This window comes from Delphinapterus leucas, chromosome 6 (genome assembly GCF_059928025.1).
Source record: "Delphinapterus leucas isolate spDelLeu-1000000601 "Yukka" chromosome 6, BTC_Dleu_Yukka2, whole genome shotgun sequence".
In the NCBI taxonomy this organism is placed as follows: domain Eukaryota; kingdom Metazoa; phylum Chordata; class Mammalia; order Artiodactyla; family Monodontidae; genus Delphinapterus; species Delphinapterus leucas.
Window position 1 is genome coordinate 75,995,779 of NC_143134.1, and position 19,158 is coordinate 76,014,936.

Consider the following 19,158-nt stretch of genomic DNA (forward strand, 5'->3'; position numbering starts at 1 on the left):
TCTTTCACATTCTCCCCCTCCTCCAAAGCAGCTATAGAGTTGCTCTGAGGATTCCCTTCACTCATTCTGGATTTCTGAAGAAAGCTCCTGCATGCCGTTTTATTATTTTTATGTTTCCATAGAGGCAACATACCTCCAATTTTCAGAGCCTTATAAGCTCATTCACACAAATAAATTCACAAGTCAGAGAAAGTTTCTTTCTCAAAGTATTCCCATACTTTTGGATCTAGATTTCTGATTGTTCTCTGCCTCTCTGGCAGAACCTAGGGTGGAGTCCAGCCTCTAGCTAGAAGCACCAGCGTGGCTTAGGTGGGCTTCTGGTGAGGGGGCTGCCTCTTCATGTGGGGCATGTGGCCAGACGACACCCATACGTGCAGCACGTGCTTCCAGTGAGCCTTGGAATACATATTCATTGAAAGAGCCTCAGCAATTGTAACACCTGCTGTTTCCTTGCAGAGAAGCTTCCAACTCCACCTGGAGAGTGTACTTTCGAACAAGATGAGTGTGCATTTACTCAGGAGAGAAGGAACCGGAGCAGCTGGCACAGGAGGAGGGGAGAAACTCCTACCTCCTACACAGGACCAAAGGGAGATCACACTACTGGGGTAGGTGAGTTATGCCACATGGTGCTGTTTCCTAAGGAAACCAGAAATAGCATTCTAGGGGTCATTTACTGCATTTTGAAATGGGAAAAATGATGTGTCTAGAATGAACTGCACGTGGGATGCTACACATGTGGGGTAGGTAATTCAGTATGTGCATTTAAAATCATTCTTTCTGTTTATTACATTGCTTATATATCTTGCTGGAAAAAGGATTTAAAGAGCTTACAAAGATATGCACACAAAGATAATTTAATTAGAGGTAGGTTTAAAAATAAAAGAGAGATGGACAAAAATGAAAAAAAAGTATATGATGATGTAAACTTAAGCCCAGGACTCAGACCTAGTATAGAAATATGCTGGCAGACAGGGGAGGAGATATATCAGTTTGAGTCCTCACTTTCTAGAAACTGAAAAAGATGGAAAACTCATCTGTAAAACATCACTTACAGTGTTCTTAGGATAGAAACAGATGAAGCAGTCCATCAATGGGTGGAGGCAATAAGGAGGTGCATTTTCTGTAGAAAATGTATGAACTACAATAAACTAGGCTAAAAGTTGATCTACTTCTTATTATCACCATGTGTCAGCAATTGTAAACAATGTCAGTGATATAAATACTCCCTAAAGAATTGACCTTTCTCACTGATCCTCTCAATTTTAATTGGTATACCAGTTGGATAACAGCACATCATTTGGCCCAGAAAAAAAGAAATATCCCTGATACTAAGATTATAGAGATATTTCCTGAAGCGTCCTTACAGAGAGTTGCATAGTGCTGTTTCTTATGGTCTACCTCAAGATAAGTCTAGGGAATAACACCACAGAGCAACCCATAGCATAACCTATCTGTTGAATTGGCTTAATTTGGTAGGGTGCAATCAGGAACAGCTTTGTTTTTTCTTTCCAACACTCTCTTCAAACATACCCTAGAGAATTCTCCCTTCCCTACCCCTTGGCAGATCCCATAGCTTCTCAGTCTGATTGAGGTATAGGAGCCGCCACACATTCAGGTATGCTAAAAAGTCCAATTCAAATTAAAACTTCAGTTTCTCATTCAAGCAAATCATCTTTCTCCCTCAGCATGGGCCTGATTCATAGTTTGGAGATGATAAAAGGGAAGACTCTCTGTGCTTTAACTGTGTTTAACTTCCTCCTCTGCCCCTCATCTTCATGATCATTTAGCCAGGGTGAGTGGAGGAGGGATTAAAAGAAAATAACTTTTAAAATGTTTGGTGCTATTTCAAATTCTTTCTTGGATATTGAAATACCTTCTGTTATGACAGATATCTAAATACTGGCTCTTTGGAGACGGTATCTAAATGCTGCCCCTTTTGCATCTTACCATTTTCGGCACTGTACTCTCTGGCTGATCTCCTATGGCTACCCCCTCTTCCCCTAGCGCTTGCACTACAGAGGTACAACTCACACAGATTTTCTGCGTACGTTCCTCCTGACAGTTTTGACTTGGGTCCTTCTGAGAGCCTTTGGTTCCAGCCACCTTCCCAGTGAGTATCGATTTGGCCTCGGATCCTAAATGCACCTTTGCCTGACTAAGAAGAAGATGTGCAGCTTGGTCCTCCCACTGACCTCTCTTTCCCTCCTGTTGCTTCAGAGAGTCTGGGACAGTGTTGCATCAGTTAGGGATGCTGTTGAAGAGATTCAGCCTTGGTTCGACCAGGTTCCAGCACTGAGTAGAAGATTCTAAGAGAGCTCTAAGAGTGTGTGAGACTATATCTGGAAAGACAAGGAAGTTAAAAAAGATGACAAAAAGGACTTGTATATGTTAGGACTATTTTGGTTGGGAACAGTTTGTTACCCTTTGTAACAGAAAGAAAGGCCATTTCAGGGCCGACTTCAGGCATAGCTTGATGTAGGGGATAAAACTATGTCACTGGGATCAGTCTCTCTCTCCATCTCTCTGCTCTGATTTTTCAGAGTTGGCTCCAATCTCAGACAGGCTGTCCTCTCATGGTAGCAAGAAGCTACCGCAGCTGTAGCCTCATGGCCTTTCAACACTGAATCTAGTGAAAAGAGATAACTCAAACCAACAAACAAAAAATGAGTCTCATTAGCTCTGATTGGCAGTGTATTGAGGGCAGAGTACTATCAAATTCCTGTTTGAATCCCCACAGGGCTTACTATTGTACCTTATACACTACAGAGGCTCAAAAATGTCCATGGAGTGAATAAATGAACCTACAAGCCTTCATTGATGTATATAAGAATAACTAACCATTTAGTTAGCAAGACCCCTAGAAAATGTTATAATGGGGAGAAACTAAATTACAAGAGGAGTAGAGAAAGACCAAGAATAAATCAGCTTTATTTCGAGTCCATTGTATTCACGACGTTGTCTGTATGTATGATTTCCTCGGGGAGGGAGTTGATAGCTTTTCTTCCATTTCTCAGGAACACCAAGAAGGCTAACAACAACAGATCTGAGAAGAGGGCCATGCTGTGGTGGACGACCACAAGGGAATCCTCTGGGTAACAGGCCATGCCATGTCTTAGACACAGAAGAGAGGACAAAACAAAAATAGTGAGCAGTGGAGAGAGGGAGTCTCTGAAAAGGGCAAGGAGGGTCACCAGGCCTGGTTATAACAGAGCCATGAACTATGGTATCAAGGCTCCCCACTCACTAGGTATGAGACCTTGAGAAAGTTACTTAAAATCTCTAAGTCTCAGTGATGTCATCTAGAAAATGAGAATAATTATAGCTACTTATCTGTTTGCTTACTTCAGAGGATGGTTGAGTTTAAACTTGTTTAACTTGTAGATGACATTCTACCTCCTCCCCATACACAAAATCTATGAAAGTCTTACAAAAGCGCATGCAGTAGAAATTCCATTACTCATCATTTTGCTCCTTTATTTACGTTGTTCCTGGTTTAAGGGCACATGTTAGTTAACTTCGTGTGGCTTTGTTTAAAGAAAATGATATGATTGTGTTTGCATTGTCTCTTTGAAAACTTTGAAGAATGTTTCACCTGGCTGGGGTGAAACTTCATAACAAAAATTGCAATGCAAAAACTTCTTAGTGTGTTCAATACTTATTCCAAGAAAATAATTGACACAGTGTACAACACAGAGAATTCTGTTTTTGTATAATTTTTTTTCCCAGTAAATTGCTTCTAAGATTTGCCTTCTTCTCCATCCTTCATTTCACCTGTTTCAATGCAAACTTCCTAAAGGTTCTCAAGACACCTTTCAATTTTCTAACCATATAAAATTTTTTACAGATTGTATCTTTTTATTCCTATGTACAACAATGCAGAGGGGTAGCAAATTTTGCTATGTGGTGCCCAGGGTACCTACAGATATAGCACTGGAGTTTTATGTCTTGGTTTTGTTCTTTAAGTTACTTTAACAGTTATTCTACTGGGGAAATAATAATATCTAGTGATCATTTATGGAGCGTTTACCACATGCAGGCACTGTGCTGGGACCTTTATATCCTGTCTTAGTCAGTTTGAGATGCTATAACAAAAATACCATAGACTGAGAGGCTTAAATAACAACATTTATTTCTCACAGTTCTGAAGGCTGAGAGGTTCAAGATCAAGGTGCTGGCAGATTCGGAGCCTGGTGAGGGCCCGCCTCCTGGTTCATGGACAGCAGTCTTCTTGCTGTGTCCTCACATGGCAGAAGAGGCAAGGGAGCTCTCTGAGGACTCTTATAAGGGCACTAATCCCTTCTCTGAGAGCTTGGCCCTCATGACTTAATCACCTCCCAAAGATCTTACCTCCAGTTACCATTATATTGGGGATTAGGATCTCAACATATAAATTTCAATAAATAAACATTCAGTTGATAACACATCCTTACCACAACTTGTAAAGTATGTGAAAGTACCCATTTTTCATATGAGAAAACTGAAGGTTGGAGAGGTGCCTTTCCAGGGCCACACAGCAATAAGTGGTAGAGTAGGGACTGAATCTCAGGAATGTTGGGCTCTAATGTCCACATTCTTTCCACACTGCCTTACCACCAGAGTTTCCCAGCCTACATGATAGTAAGAGACCACACATGACCTGGGACAGTTGTGACAGCTTATACGTGAAAAGCACAATTCTTCACTTAGCAGCGTAATCTCAACCCTATTACCCTTCGCACCAAAGAGGGGTGTCTGCTCTTAGAAAGGATATATTCAAACTGATGGTAGTTTTAGACATCCACTGAAATGTATCCAGCAGAAAGTATCTAAATTTTTTCTGACCTGTTTCTAGTGTCAGTGAACAAATATTGTCAGTTTAACTCCAGGACTGCAGCTCACACACCCACTGTGTATCCTAAACCTTCAAAGGGTGGCTTCCCCTTTTCCTGGCCTCTAGTGGCCTAATGTGGGCTGATATATTGTCTCTCAGATCACAGTATGACAAGGATCACCCATTCAAAAATTAAAACATAAGCAATTAAAGGCCCTTTTAAAACAATTGTTTATTTGTTAAAACCACCAGTGTCATAAGCTACATGTGCATAATGTAAGATGAAACATCTTAGGACTGGGGGAAACCATAAATGTTATTTAGTGTAGGGTCTCTACGATCTTGATTTATTCCATATTTTCTGAGGACCCACTATGGATTAGGCTGCAGAACTATAATTGCCGCGGAATTACAATAAAGTAAGGTAATAACAGTTAAATTCTAGAGATGATGGAACCACGCAGAGAGGAACAGTTAGCTCTCCTTGGGAGCATCTTAAAGAATGAGTGGGAATTCATCAAGAAGAACATCAGGGAGTAGGGAAGCATTTCAGGATGAGGGAATGACAGGTGCAAAGCATGGAGCCATTAAGCAGTATGGCAGCTTCAGGGAACTGCAAGTGATTCTACCTGGCTGCCATGTAGGATACTGTCAGCCAGAATTCCCAAGATAGTGAAGTCTGAGATATAGGCTTGTATGCAGGTAATACGTTCGGAGATGTGATCCCAAAGAGTACGAGTGTGGGGCAAAGGCATCAAAGCAGGGAAAGAGGGAGAGCTGATACGAGGATGCATCCCTGACTTGGCCACTGCTATGACCATCTGGCTGCTTGATCTGGGGGGAACAGCTGAGAAACCATGTTGAAGTATGTCTCAGAGCCATCACCCAGGGGAAGAAAGGGAGAAGCATTTGTCCACAGGTTCCCTTCCTGCACTGGCCAGGGATAACTGTCCATTCAGCATTGGCTACTCTCTCTTCCCTTATTTCTAGGTTACATTTGCATGGGTGCTGAGTGATTCTGCCGAGGGCCAAGCCCAAAATGACTGCACAAAACTTGGTATCAAATACAGGAAGTAACAGGCAGTTGGCATGGGCCCAAGACAAGGCATCTATCAGGTGCATCTGAGTGAAACTGTTTAAAGACTGTGTAGAATTAGTTGTAGTAATAGTGACTAGAATAAGAGACCAGTGAGACAGAAAATCTGTAGTAGTGAACAGAAGCATCTCATATGGGCACATCTAGGAAAGTGGTGGGAGATGACAGTGGACAGTCAGATGAGAACCAGATCACCAAGAGCCTCATCTACATGCTAAGGAATTTGCATATTCACTCTTTGTAGAAAAAGCATTCATTGAAAGGCTTTAAATGGACCATTTTAGTGGTCCTAAAGCAAAATGATGAAGATTTACTTGATAGTTTTCCCAGTAGACATCATAGTAGGCACCACTTTCTTAGCCATCCTGCTTAGGGGCTTTACATCTAACACTATCCTCAACATCTAAGTCATCACAAAGGTCTGGGAAAATGAGAAGCAGTTCCGTCTCAGAAAAGGCTTGAAACCCTTTTCTAGTGGCTCTCTCATAAAGATGAGTGTAGTCAGAGGCAAAGTGGGGATGAGAGGCAGGACTCACAGTTCTCTTGATTCCGCCTTTATCTCAGGTGATACGTAAGGTGAGGTCTTGGGCATTTATATTCAGATCAGCTTGAAAAGAAACAGGCCAATACCATGAATGAATGACTTTTGTTGAATGTTGTACAATATGAAAGAGTATCAGCTTCATAAATCAGAGGCCAGGTGTCAAAAACATTATAAGAAAAAGGATTATCACATCTAACTCCTTTATTAGGATTAGAATTGGTTCTATATCAGGTAGCTTTTAGTGTATAGCAAACACCCCAAAGCTTAGTGGCTTAAGATAATAACCACTTATTTCACTCACTATTCTGCAAGGTGGCAATTTGATCTGGGCTGAGCTGGGCAGTTCAGTTCTTTGTTGGGCTCGTTCATGCATCTGAAGCCATCTGCCAAGTTAGTGAGGAGCTGGCTAGTTTAGGGGGGCCTCAACTGGGATAACTTGTTCTGCTAGGTCAGATTCAAAGAGTGATGGGAGGAGCTACTGGATATAGGGAAGGAATAATTATGGCTATTTTTGCAAACAATCTACCATAGACTATATCAACCTTCAAAATGGTCCCTCCTGAACGGGTTATTATTGTGGAATCTTGTAAAGTCACTTGCATTGATGGTAGAAGTGCTAAATTTAGCAAGTAAAAGTACGTGACACCCAGTTAAATGTGAATTTCAGATAAACAATGAATAACATTTAGTAGAAGTATATCCAGATTTTGGACATAGTTTTGAGTGCAAGTCATGGAAACAGAGAACATTAAAACCAGAAAGCACCTTAGAAAACACATGGCCCGGAGGTTGCAAATTCAGATGCAGTCATGTGTTAGGCAACCATGTCTTTAGCAGGAGGGCTGTTATGTAACAGAGTGCGGTGGGGACTGTGGTTTGCTGATGTATGTGCATCATCTAAAGGTACTCAAAATCAAGTTTTTAAATTATTGTGATACCTAGATAAGTATCTGCAACCAAGTTTAGCTCAGATGCTCCCAGGTTTTACCTCCTAACTGAGGTTATTTGATTCAACAAACTGACATAGTTAAAGGGGGGTCTAGGACTGGAACCAGACGATCATGACACCCAGTTCTGCACTCTTTTCCTACACTGAGATGCTTTTCCTTTAGCCTTACTTTGACAACTACTCAGTATTAGTTTAGAACTTGGGTTGTAATCCAGGACCCCTAGATACGCAGCCAGGGATCTCCTAGATACTGCTAGAAAAGTACATTGCTCTTCATTTTTTTAAAGTAAAATACTTACTGAAGTATAACATGTACATAGAAAAGTGCTGCAAATTTCCCTCTAAATGCAGTTTTAGCTGTAACCCACATGTTTTAATAAGTTGTGTTTTCCCTCTCATTCAAAGTATTTTCTCATTTCCATTTTGCTTTCTTCTTTTATGCATAGGTTATTTATAAGTGTATTGCTTAATTTCTAAATATTTGGGAATTTTCTAGTTACTGTTTTTAACTTGTTTCTAGATAATCCGACTATGCTCAGAGAACATACCCTTAATGATTTCAATCCTTTGCAATTTGTTGAAATGCCAAAAAAAGAGTCAATTAGGTAAATTTTCTATGTGTGTTAGAAAATAATGTATATTTTGTTGTTGTATGAAGTGGTCTGTATATGTTGACTGAATCAAGCTTGTAATCCTGTTCCTATTTTCTATATGTTTACTGATTTTTATCTGTTCAGTTGAGAAGTGTATTAGTTTCCTATTATGATTGTGAATTTATTTCTTCTTTCAGTTCTATCAAGAATTCTTGCTTGTATATATTTTGAACCTATGTTATTAGGCATATAGAAACTGTATTTTTTAAACCCCAAAAGATATGACTGGTTTGGTTGCTTCTATATTTATTCACATATTTCTCCATTCCATTAGTATTCATTCCTTCCTGCATTTCCATGTTTCTCTCTTGAATTTTTTTTTTTTTTTAGGAAATATTTCTCTTCTGCCAGAAGTATTTTCTTCTGCATCTAGTGTTTTGTTTGGGTTTGGGGTTGTGTGTGCCTGTGTGTGTGTGTGTGTGTGTGTAAGTCCACTGCTAATGAATTCTCTCAGTTTTTGTTTGTCTGAGAATGTCTTTATTTTTCCTTTACATTTGAAGGATGTTTTTGCTGAGAATAGAATTCTAAGTTGACAATCACTTTTTTAATCAGACCTTTAAAGATGTCGTTCAGTTGTCTTCTGGCTTCCATCATTTCTATTGAGTCAGTTTTCAGTCATATAGTTGTTCCTTTGAAAGGGTACTTTTATTCTGTGGATGCTTTTAATATTTTCTCCTCATGTTTTGTTTCCAGCATTTTAAAATGATTTGCATGTGTGTAGTCTTCTTTGTAGTTATTCTGTTTGGGGTTCATTAAACTTCCTTAATCTTTAGGTTGAGTTTTCAAAAATGCTTGACCTTTATCTTGTCAAATATTGCTTCTGCCCCACTTTATCTCCTCTCTTCCTGAGATTCCAATTACATGTACATTAAAAGATCTCACCATGTATTATATATCCTTTATGCTCTTTTACAAAGATTTTCTTTCTTTTTGTTCTCCGTTCTTCAGTTTGGACATTTTCTATTGACCTATTTTTTTTTTAGTTTGCAAGTCTTTTTTGCTATGTCCAGTATGCTATTAAATTCAATGATTGATTACTTAATTTTAGTAATTCTATTTTTCAGTTACAAAATTTCCATTTTTTTTACTATTAGCTTTATTAAGATAGAATACAAACACTATACAATTCACTCTTTTAAAGTATACAATTCTGTGGTGCTTAGCATATTCACAAAGTTGTGCAATCACCACTATCTAATTCCAGAACATCATTATCACCTCAGAAAGGAACCTTGTATACATTAGCACTCACTCCCATTCCCTCCCCAACTCTTGCCACCCCCATCCCTAGATAATTACTAATCTACTTTCTGTCCCTATGTATTTGCCTATTCTGGATCTTTAATATAAATGCAATTATACAACATGTAGTTTTTGATTGGCTCCTTTCACTTAGCATAATGTCTTCAGGGTTCATCCTAGTAGCATGAATCAGCACTTTGGTTTTATTGTGATTATATTCCAATGCATGGAAATACCACATTTTGTTTATCCATTATTTAGCTGATGAACATTTTGTTTATTTCTACTTTTTGGCTATTATGAATAATGATGCTACGGTATCTGCGTACAGGATTTTGTGTGAATATAAGTTTTCATTTATTTTGGTTGTGTTGGGTCATATGGTAACTTTATATTTAAACATTGAGGAATTGCCAGACTATTTTGCAAAGTGACTGCACAATTTTACATTTCCACAAGCAGTGTGTGAAGGTTTCTCCTTCACACATATTTCTCCATATACTTATCATACTTGTTGGTTTCTGGTTTTGATTATACCCATCTTAATGGATATGAGGTGGTATCTCATTGTTTAATGTCTGTTTTGTCAAATATTACTATAGCCACTCCATTTCTATTTTAGGTACTGTGAGTGACATATCTTTTTCCAACCTTTCACTTTCAACTTATTTGTGTCTTTTTTTTTTTTGTGGTACATGGGCCTCTCACTGTTGTGGCCTCTCCCGTTGTGGAGCACAGGCTCTGGACGCACAGGCTCAGCGGCCACGGCTCACGAGCCCAGCTGCTCCGCGGCATGTGGGATCTTCCCGGACCAGGGCATGAACCTGTGTCCCCTGCATCGGCAGGCGGACTCTCAACCACTGCGCCACCAGGGAAGCCCCTTATTTGTATCTTTGAATCTAATGTGTGTCTCTTGAAGATAGCATATAAGTGAATCTTTTGAAATCCATTTTACCCGTCTCTACTTTTTGATTAGAGTGTTTAGTACATTTACATTTAATGTGATTACTAATGAGTAATTTATGTCTGCCTTTTTTCTATTTGTTTTCTGTATTGTATGTATTACAGGGGGTTTTTTGTTCCTTTATTCCTCTATTACTGCCTTCTTTTGTGTTTAATAGATATTTTCTAAGATAACATTTTAATCTCCTTATTGTTTGTTTTACTATATATTTTAAAAGTTATTTTCTTAGTTTGCCCTAAAGATTAACATTAACATCTTAAGACAATCTAGTTTATATTTAATATTGACTTAATTTTTTCATGGTATACAAAACCTCCTCCTTCCTTTGTACTATGATTGTCATGTACATGATATCTTTTACATTATAAGCCCATAGACATGATTTTTAAGTTATTGCCTTATGCAGTTGTCTTTTAAATCAGATATTTTAAAAAGAGAAACAAAAATACATTTATTCTGTCTTTTATATATACCTATATAGTTACCTTTATCAGTGCTCTTTCTTTCTTCATGTGGATTGAGTTATTGTCTAGTGTCCTTTCATTTCAGCTTGAAGGATTCCCTTTAGTAGCTAGTGATGAATTCAGTATTTGTCTGGGAATGTCTTAAATTCTCCTTTGCTTTTAAAGGATACTTTTTCTTGATATAGAATTCTTGGTTTTCTTTCAACACTTTTGAATTATGTCATCTCACTGCTTTCTGGTCTCATGTTTTCTGAGGAGGAGTCAGATGTTAATCTTATTGAGGATCACTTGTACATGATGAGTTACTTGAGTCACTTTTCTCTTGCTTTCAAAGTTTTCTTTGTCTTTGTCTTTCAGCAGTTAACTGTGATTTTTCTAGGTGTATGTCTCCTTGAGTTTATCCACTTAAAGTTGTTTGACCTTCTTGGGTGTGTAGATTAATATTTTTCATCAGGTTTGGAATATTTTTGGCCAGTATATTTTTAAAATGTTCTTTTTGCCCCTTCCTCTCTTTCCTTCCTTCTGAGACTCCCATTGTGCATATGGTAATACACTTGATGCTGTCCCACCAACCTCTGAAGCTCTGTTCATTTTTCTTCATTCCTTTTCCTTTGTTCATCAGATTGGATAATCTCAGTTTACCTGTCTTTGAGTTTACTGCTTCTTTCATCTGCTAGTTCCAGTCTGTTGCTGAGCCTCTCTTGTGAATGTTTCATTTCAGTTATTGTGCTTTTCAAACCCATAATTCCTAGTTGGTTTTTTGTAAATTCTCTTTTTAATGATACTCTCTATTTGGTGAGACATCACTCCCATACTTCCTTTTAATTCTTCAGGCAGAGTTTCTTTTAATTCCTTGCACATATGTATAATAGCTGACTTAAAGTCTTTGTCTAGTAAATTCAATTATAGGCTTCCTTAGAGACAGTTTCTATTGACAGCTTTTTATCTTGTGTATGAGCCACAGTTTCCTGTTCCTTTGTGTGTCTCATAATTTTTGTTAAAAACTGCTTATTTTTAATACTACAATGTGACAGCTTCCCCTCCTCCCAACATTTTGTTGTTGTTGTTGTTATTGCTGTTGTTCCTGCTACTTGTTTGTTTAGTGACTTTCCTGAACTAATTATATAGAGTCTGTATTCTTTGTTGTGTGTGGCCACTGAAAAATATGCTCAGCTTAACCATCAACTAACGACTGAAGAGAGATTTTTCTTAAATGACTTGAACCAATACATCTCCCAGCCCTTGCAAAGGTGCTCTGTGTTTGTATTGGGGCATGGTTTCAATGCTCAAGTAGACAATTTACATCTCTGCTAGCCTTCACTTTTTTCTTGTTCAGAGACTCAAAGTCAGCCAGGTTAGGACCTTCTCAGTTCTCTCCTGGGTATGTGTATATCTCTGCACATGTGCATCATTTTCTAGATTGACAAGAATATTTTGGAGTTTTGCAAAGCCCCCCACAGACATATCATTCCCTAATTTTTTCCTGAAAATTTTTTGGTCAGCCTTTTGTTAGCTTCCATTATTAATAGCACCTTAGGCAATTGCAATGTTAAACAATTGTTTGATTGTTCTTGGCAAATGCCCGTGAGATAAGGCTGTTCATACAGAATAAGGTTTACCTCAGTCAGGTTAAATAAAGACAAGGTGTGGGAATGAAACTTGCCAAGCAGGTCAAGTAATGACAGTTTTCTGTATGTATGTATGTATGTGTGAATATTTATCTATATAGTATATAGATATATAGATATGGCACTGGAATGCTGTTCAGGAATAAAAAAGAATGAAATCTTGCCATTTGCAACAACATGGGTAGACCTTGATTGCATTTTGCAAAGTGAAATAAGTTAGAGAAAGAGAGACAAATGCCATATGTGCTCACTTATATGTGGAATCTAAAAACAAAACAAAACACCAAATTCATAGATATATAGATAGATTGATGTTTGCCAGAGGTAGGGTGTGGAGAGTGGGTGAAATGGGTGAAGTGGTCAAAAGGTATCAACTTTCAGCTATAAAATAAAGTCATGGGTATGTAATGTACAGTATGGTGACTATAGTTAGTAACACTGTATTGCATGTTTGAAAGTTGTTAAGAGAATAGGTCTTAAAAGTCCTCATCACAAAACACACATACACAATTTGTAACTGTGTGTGGTGATGGATGTTAACTAGACTTGCTGGAGTGATCATTTTTAAATATATACAAATATCGGATCATTATGTTGTACACCTGAAACTGATATAATGTTTATTGACAATTGTATCTCAATTTTAAAAAAAGGAAAAAAAGAATTTGGGTAGTCTTAGTCTTGGGAAGGCAGAGGAGAGGAAGGGTATTGCTTTGCTAAATGTGGATAACTTTCAATGTTTTGCCTTATCTTTTCAATCTATCCTCTGTTGTTGAGGCCAGTAAGGAAATGTAAAACCTCAAAATGAAATTTTAAACAGCGTTTCCAATGGAGTAAAAAAGACTTTGTTTCATAGTCACGACTTAGCTCGCCATTTCCTTGGAGGGAGGACTACTGGCTGTTCTATTCCTGAAGAGGAGAGAGTGGAAGGTACACAGCAGAGTCCAGAAGATATTCCATCCTGGCGGATGAGAGACTCCCACTTGTGAGAGCACCGGAATCACAACCAACTGCTGAACAATCATTGTCAGGGAGACACTGGAACTCACCAAAAAAGATACCCCACATCCAAAGACAAAGGAGAAGCAGCAATGAGACGGTAGGAGGGGTGCAATCACAATGAAATCAAATCCCATAACCACTGGGGGGGGTGATTCACAAACTGGAGAATACTTATACCACAGAAGTCCACCCACTGGAGTGAAGGTTCTGAGCCCCACTGTCAGGCATCCCAACCTGGGGGACCAGCAACGGGAGGAGGAATTCCTAGAGAATCAGACTTTGAAGGCTAGAGGGATTTGATTGCAGGAATTTGGCAGGACTGGGAAAAACAGAGACTCCACTCTTGGAGGGCATGCACAAAGTAGTGTTCGCATCAGGACCCAAGGGAAGGAGCAGTGAACCCATAGGAGACTGAACCACACCTACCTGCTAGTGTTAGAGGGCCTCCTGCAGAGGTGGGAGGCAGCTGTGGCTCACCACGGGGACAACGACACTGGCAGCAGAAGTTCTGGGAAGTACTCCTTGGCAGGAGCCCTCCCAGAGTCTGCCATTAGCCCCACCAAAGAGCCGGGTAGGCTCCAGTGCTGGGTTGCCTCAGGCCAAACAACCAACAGGAAGGGAACCCAGCCCCACCCATCATCAGACAAGCGGATTAAAGTTTTACTGAGTTCTGCCCACTGGAGCAACACCCAGCTCTACCCACCACCAGTCCCTTCCATCAGGAAGCTTGCACAAGCCTCTTAGATAGCCTCATCCACCAGAGGGCAGAAAGCAGAAGCAAGAAGAACTACACTTCTGCAGCCTGTGGAACAAAAACCACATTCACAGAAAGATAGACAAAATGAAAAGGCAGAGGACTATGCACGAGATGAAGGAACAAGATAAAATCCCAGAAAAACAACTAAATGAAGTGGAGATTGGCAACCTTCCAGAAAAAGAATTCAGAATAATGATAGTGAAGATGATCCGGGACCTCAGAAAAAGAATGGAGGCAAGAACGAGAAGATGCAAGAAATGTTTAACAAAGACCTAGAAGAATTAAAGAACAAAAAATACAGAGATGAACAGTACAATAACTGAAATGAAAAAAACACTAGAAGGAATCAGTAGCAGAATAATTGAGGCAGAAGAATGGATAAGTGACCTGGAAGACAGAATGATGGAATTCACTGCCACTGAACAGAATAAAGAAAAAAGAATGAAAAGAAATGAAGACAGCCTAAGAGACCTCTGGAACAACATTAAACGCAACAACATTTGCATTATAGGGATCCCAGAAGGAGGAGAGAGAAAGGACCCGAGAAAATATTTGAAGAGATTATAATCGAAAACTTCCCTAACATGGAAAGGAAATAGCCACCAAGTCCAAGAAGCACAGAGAGTCCCAGGCAGTATAAACCCAAGGAGAAACACACTGAGACACATAGTAAGCAAATTGACAAAAATTAAAGACAAAGAAAAATTATTGAAAGCAACAAGGGAAAAATGACAAATAACATACACAGGAACTCCCGTAAGGTTAACAGCTGATTTCTCAGCAGAAACTCTACAAGCCAGAAGAGAGTGGGACGATATATTTAAAGTGATGAAAGGGAAGAACCTACAACCAAGATTACTCTACCTGGCAAGAATCTCATTCAGATTCAAGGGAGAAATCAAAAGCTTTACAGACAAGCAAAAGCTAAGAAAATTCAGCACCACCAAACCAGCTCTACAACAAATACTAACAGAACTTCTCTAAGTAGGAAACACAAGAGGAAAAAAAGGACCTACAAAAAGAAACACATAACAATTAAGAAAATGGTAATAGGAAAATACATATCGATAATTACCTTAAATGTGGATGGATTAAATGCTCCAACCAAAAGACACAGGCTTGCTGAATGGATACAAAGATGAGACCCATATATATGCTGTCTACAGGAGACCCACTTCAGACCTAGGGACACATACAGACTGAAAGTGAGGGGATGGAAAAAAATATTCCATGCAAATGAAAATCAAAAGAAAGCTGAAGTAGCAAGACTCATATCAGACAAAATAGACTTTAAAATAAAGAATGTTACCAGAGACAAGGAAGGATACTACATAATGATCAAGGGATCAATCCAAGAATAAAGATATAACAATTTATAAATATGTATGCTCTCAACATAGGAACAACTCAATAAATAAGGCGAATGCTAACAGCTATGAAAGAGGAAATTGACAGTAACACAATAATAGGAACTTTAACACCTCACTTACACCAAGGGGCAGATCATCCAGACAGAAAATTAATAAGGAAACACAAGCTTTAAATGACACAAAAGACCAGATATAGATAATTGATATTTATAGGACATTCCATCCAAAAACAGCAGATTACACTTTCTTCTCAAGTGCACATGGAACATTCTCCAGGATAGATCATATCTTGGGTCACAAATCAAGCCTTGATAAATTTAAGAAAATTGAAATCATATCAAGCATCTTTTCCAACCACAACGCTATGAGATTAGAAATCAATTACAGGGGAAAAAAACGTAAAAAACACAAAGATATGGAGGCTAAACAATACGTTACTAAATAACCAAGAGATCACTGAAGAAATCAAAGAGGAAATCAAAAAGTACGTAGAAACAAATGACAATGAAAACATGATGATCCAAAACCTATGGGATGCAGCAAAAGCAGTTCTAAGAGGGAAGTTTATAGCAATACAATCCTACCTCAAGAAACAAGAAAAATCTCAAATAAACAATCTAACCTTACACCTAAAAGAACTACAGAAAGAAGTACAAACAAAACCCAAAGTTAGTAGAAGGAAAGAAATCATAAACATCAGAGCAGAAATAAATGAAATAGAAACAAAGAAAACAATAGCAAATATCAATAAAACTAAAAGCTGGTTCTTTGAGAAGATAAACAAAATTGATAAACCTTAGCCAGACTCATCAAGAAAAAGAGGGAGAGGACTTAAATCAATAAAATTAGAAATGAAAAAGGAGAAGTTAAAATGGACACTGCAGAAATACAAAGCATCGTGAGAGATTACTACAGGCAACTCTTTGCCAATAAAATGGACAACCTGGAAGAAATGGACAAATTCTTAGAAAGGTATAAGGAAGAAATACCTTTTCCAAGGTATCTGGAAGACTGAACCAGGAAGAAATAGAAAATAGGAACAGACCAATCACAAGTAATGAAATTGAAACTGTGATTAAAAATCTTCCAACAAACAAAAGTCCAGGACCAGATGGCTTCACAGGTGAATTCTATCAAACATTTAGAGAAGAGCTAACACCCACCCTTCTCAAACCCTTCCAAAAAATTGTAGAGGAAGGAACACTCCCAAACTCTTTCTACGAGGCCACCATCACCCTGATACCAAAACCAGATAGAGATACAAGGATATTACAGACTAATATCACTGATGAATATAGGTGCAAAAATCCTCAACAAAATACTAGCAAACAGAATCCAACAACACATTAAAGGGATCATACACCATCATCAAGTGGGATTTATCCCAGGGATGCAAGGATTCTTCAATATACGCAAATCAATCAATGTGATACACCATATTAACAAATTAAGTAATAAAACCATATGATCATCTCAATAGATGCAGAAAAAGATTTTGACAATATTCAACACTGATTTATGATAAAAACTCTCCAGAAAGTGGGCATCAAGGGAAACTACCTCAACTTAATAAAGGCCATATACAACAAGCCCAAAGCAAACATCATTCTCAATGGTGAAAAACTGAAAGCGTTTCCTCTAAGATCAGGCACAAGAAAAGGATGTCCACTCTCGCCACTCTTATTCAACATAGTTTTGGAAGTCCTAGCCATGGCAATCGAGAAGAAAAAGAAATAAAAGGAATCCAAATTGGAAAAGAAGAAGTAAAACTGTCACTGTTTGCAGATGACATGATACTATACATAGAGAATCCTAAAGATGCCACCAGAAAACTACTAGAGCTGATCAATGAATTTGGTAAAGTTGCAGGATACAAATTTAATGCACAGAAATCTCTCTCATTCCTATACAGTAACAACGAAAGATCAGAAAGAGAAATTAAGGAAACAATCCCATTCACCATTGCAACAAAAAGAATAAAATACCTAGGAATAAACCTACCTAAGGAGGTAAAAGACCTATACTCAGAAAACTATAAGACACTGATGAAAGAAATCAAAGAAGACACAAACAGATGGAGAGGTATACCATGTTTTTGGATTGGAAGAATCAATATTGTGAAAATGACTATACTACCCAAAGCATTTTTTGGACTACAGATTCAATGCAATCTCTATCAAATTACCAGTGGCATTTTTTACATAACTAGAACAAAAAATCTTAAAATTTGTATGGAGACAAAAAAGACCCTGAATAGCCAAAGCAGTCTTGTGGGAAAAAAATGGAGCCGGAGGAATCAGACTCCCTGACTTCAGTTTATACTACAAAGCTACAGTAATCAAGACAATATGGTACTGGCACAAAAACAGAAATATAGATCAATAGAACAGGATAGAAAGCCCAGAGATAAACCCACACACCTATGGTCAACTAATCTGTGACAAAGGAGGCAAGGATATACAATGGAGAAAAGACAGTCTCTTCAATAAGTGGTGCTGGGAAAATTGGACAGCTACATATAAAAGAATGAAATTAGAACACTCCCTAATACCATACACAAAAATGAACTCCAAATGGATTAAAGACCTAAATGTAAGACCGGACACTATAAAACTCTTAGAGGAAAACCTAGGAAGACTTTGACATAAACCACAGCAAGATATCTTTTGACCCACCTCCTAGAGTAATGGATAAACAAACAAAAATAAACAAATGGGACCTAATGAAACTTAAAAGCTTTTGTACAGCAAAGAAAACTATAAACAAAATGGAAAGACAACCCTCAGAATGGGAGAAAATATTTGCAAATGAATCAACAGACAAAGGATTAATCTCCCAAATATATAAACAGTTCATGCAGCTCAATATTAAAAAAACAAACAACCCAATCCAAAAATGGGCAGAAGACCTAAATAGACATCTGTCCAAAGAAGACATACAGACGGCCAAGAGGCACATGAAAGACTGCTCAACATCACTAATTATTAGATAAATGCAAATCAAAACTCCAATGAGGTATCACCTCACACTGGTCAGAATGGCCATCATCAGAAAATCTACAAACAATAAATGCTGGAGAGGGTGTGGAGAAAAGGGAACCCTCTTGCACTGTTGGTGGGAATGTAAATCGATACAGCCACTATGGAGAACAGTATGGAGGTTCCTTAGAAAACTACAAATAGAATTACCATATGATCCAGCAATCCCACCAGTGGGCATATACCCAGAGAAAACCATAATTCAAAAAGACACATGCACCCCAATGTTCATTGCAGCACTATTTACAATAGCCAGGTCATGGAAGCAACTAAATTCCCATCAACAGATGAATGGATAAAGAAGATGTGGTACATATATACAATGGAATATTACTCAACCATAAAAAGGGACAAAACTGGGTCATTTGTAGAGACGTGGATGAACCTAGAGACTGTCATGCAGAGTGAAGTAAGTCAGAAAGAGAAAAGCAAATATTGTATATTAACACATGTATGTGGAACCTGAAAAAATGGTACAGATTAACTGGTTTTCAGGGCAGAAATAGAGACACAGATGTAGAGAACAAACGTATGGACACCAAGGGGAGAAAGTGGCAGGGGGGTGGGGATGAATTGGGAGATTGGGATTGACATGTATACACTAAAATGTATAAAGTAGATAACTAATAAGAACGTGCTGT

At 38.3% G+C, this 19,158-nt stretch overlaps 1 protein-coding gene across 1 annotated transcript in view; it reads left to right on the forward strand.

The window, feature by feature from the left end:
- The window catches only part of MAMDC2 (MAM domain containing 2), a 178,493-nt gene that overhangs the window by 143,011 nt on the left and 16,324 nt on the right, over positions 1-19,158 (forward strand). Inside the window, exon 11 of the mRNA XM_022573534.2 lies at positions 457-609. Coding sequence (XP_022429242.2) covers positions 457-609 — 153 coding nt within the window. The remainder of the gene's footprint in view (positions 1-456; positions 610-19,158) is intronic.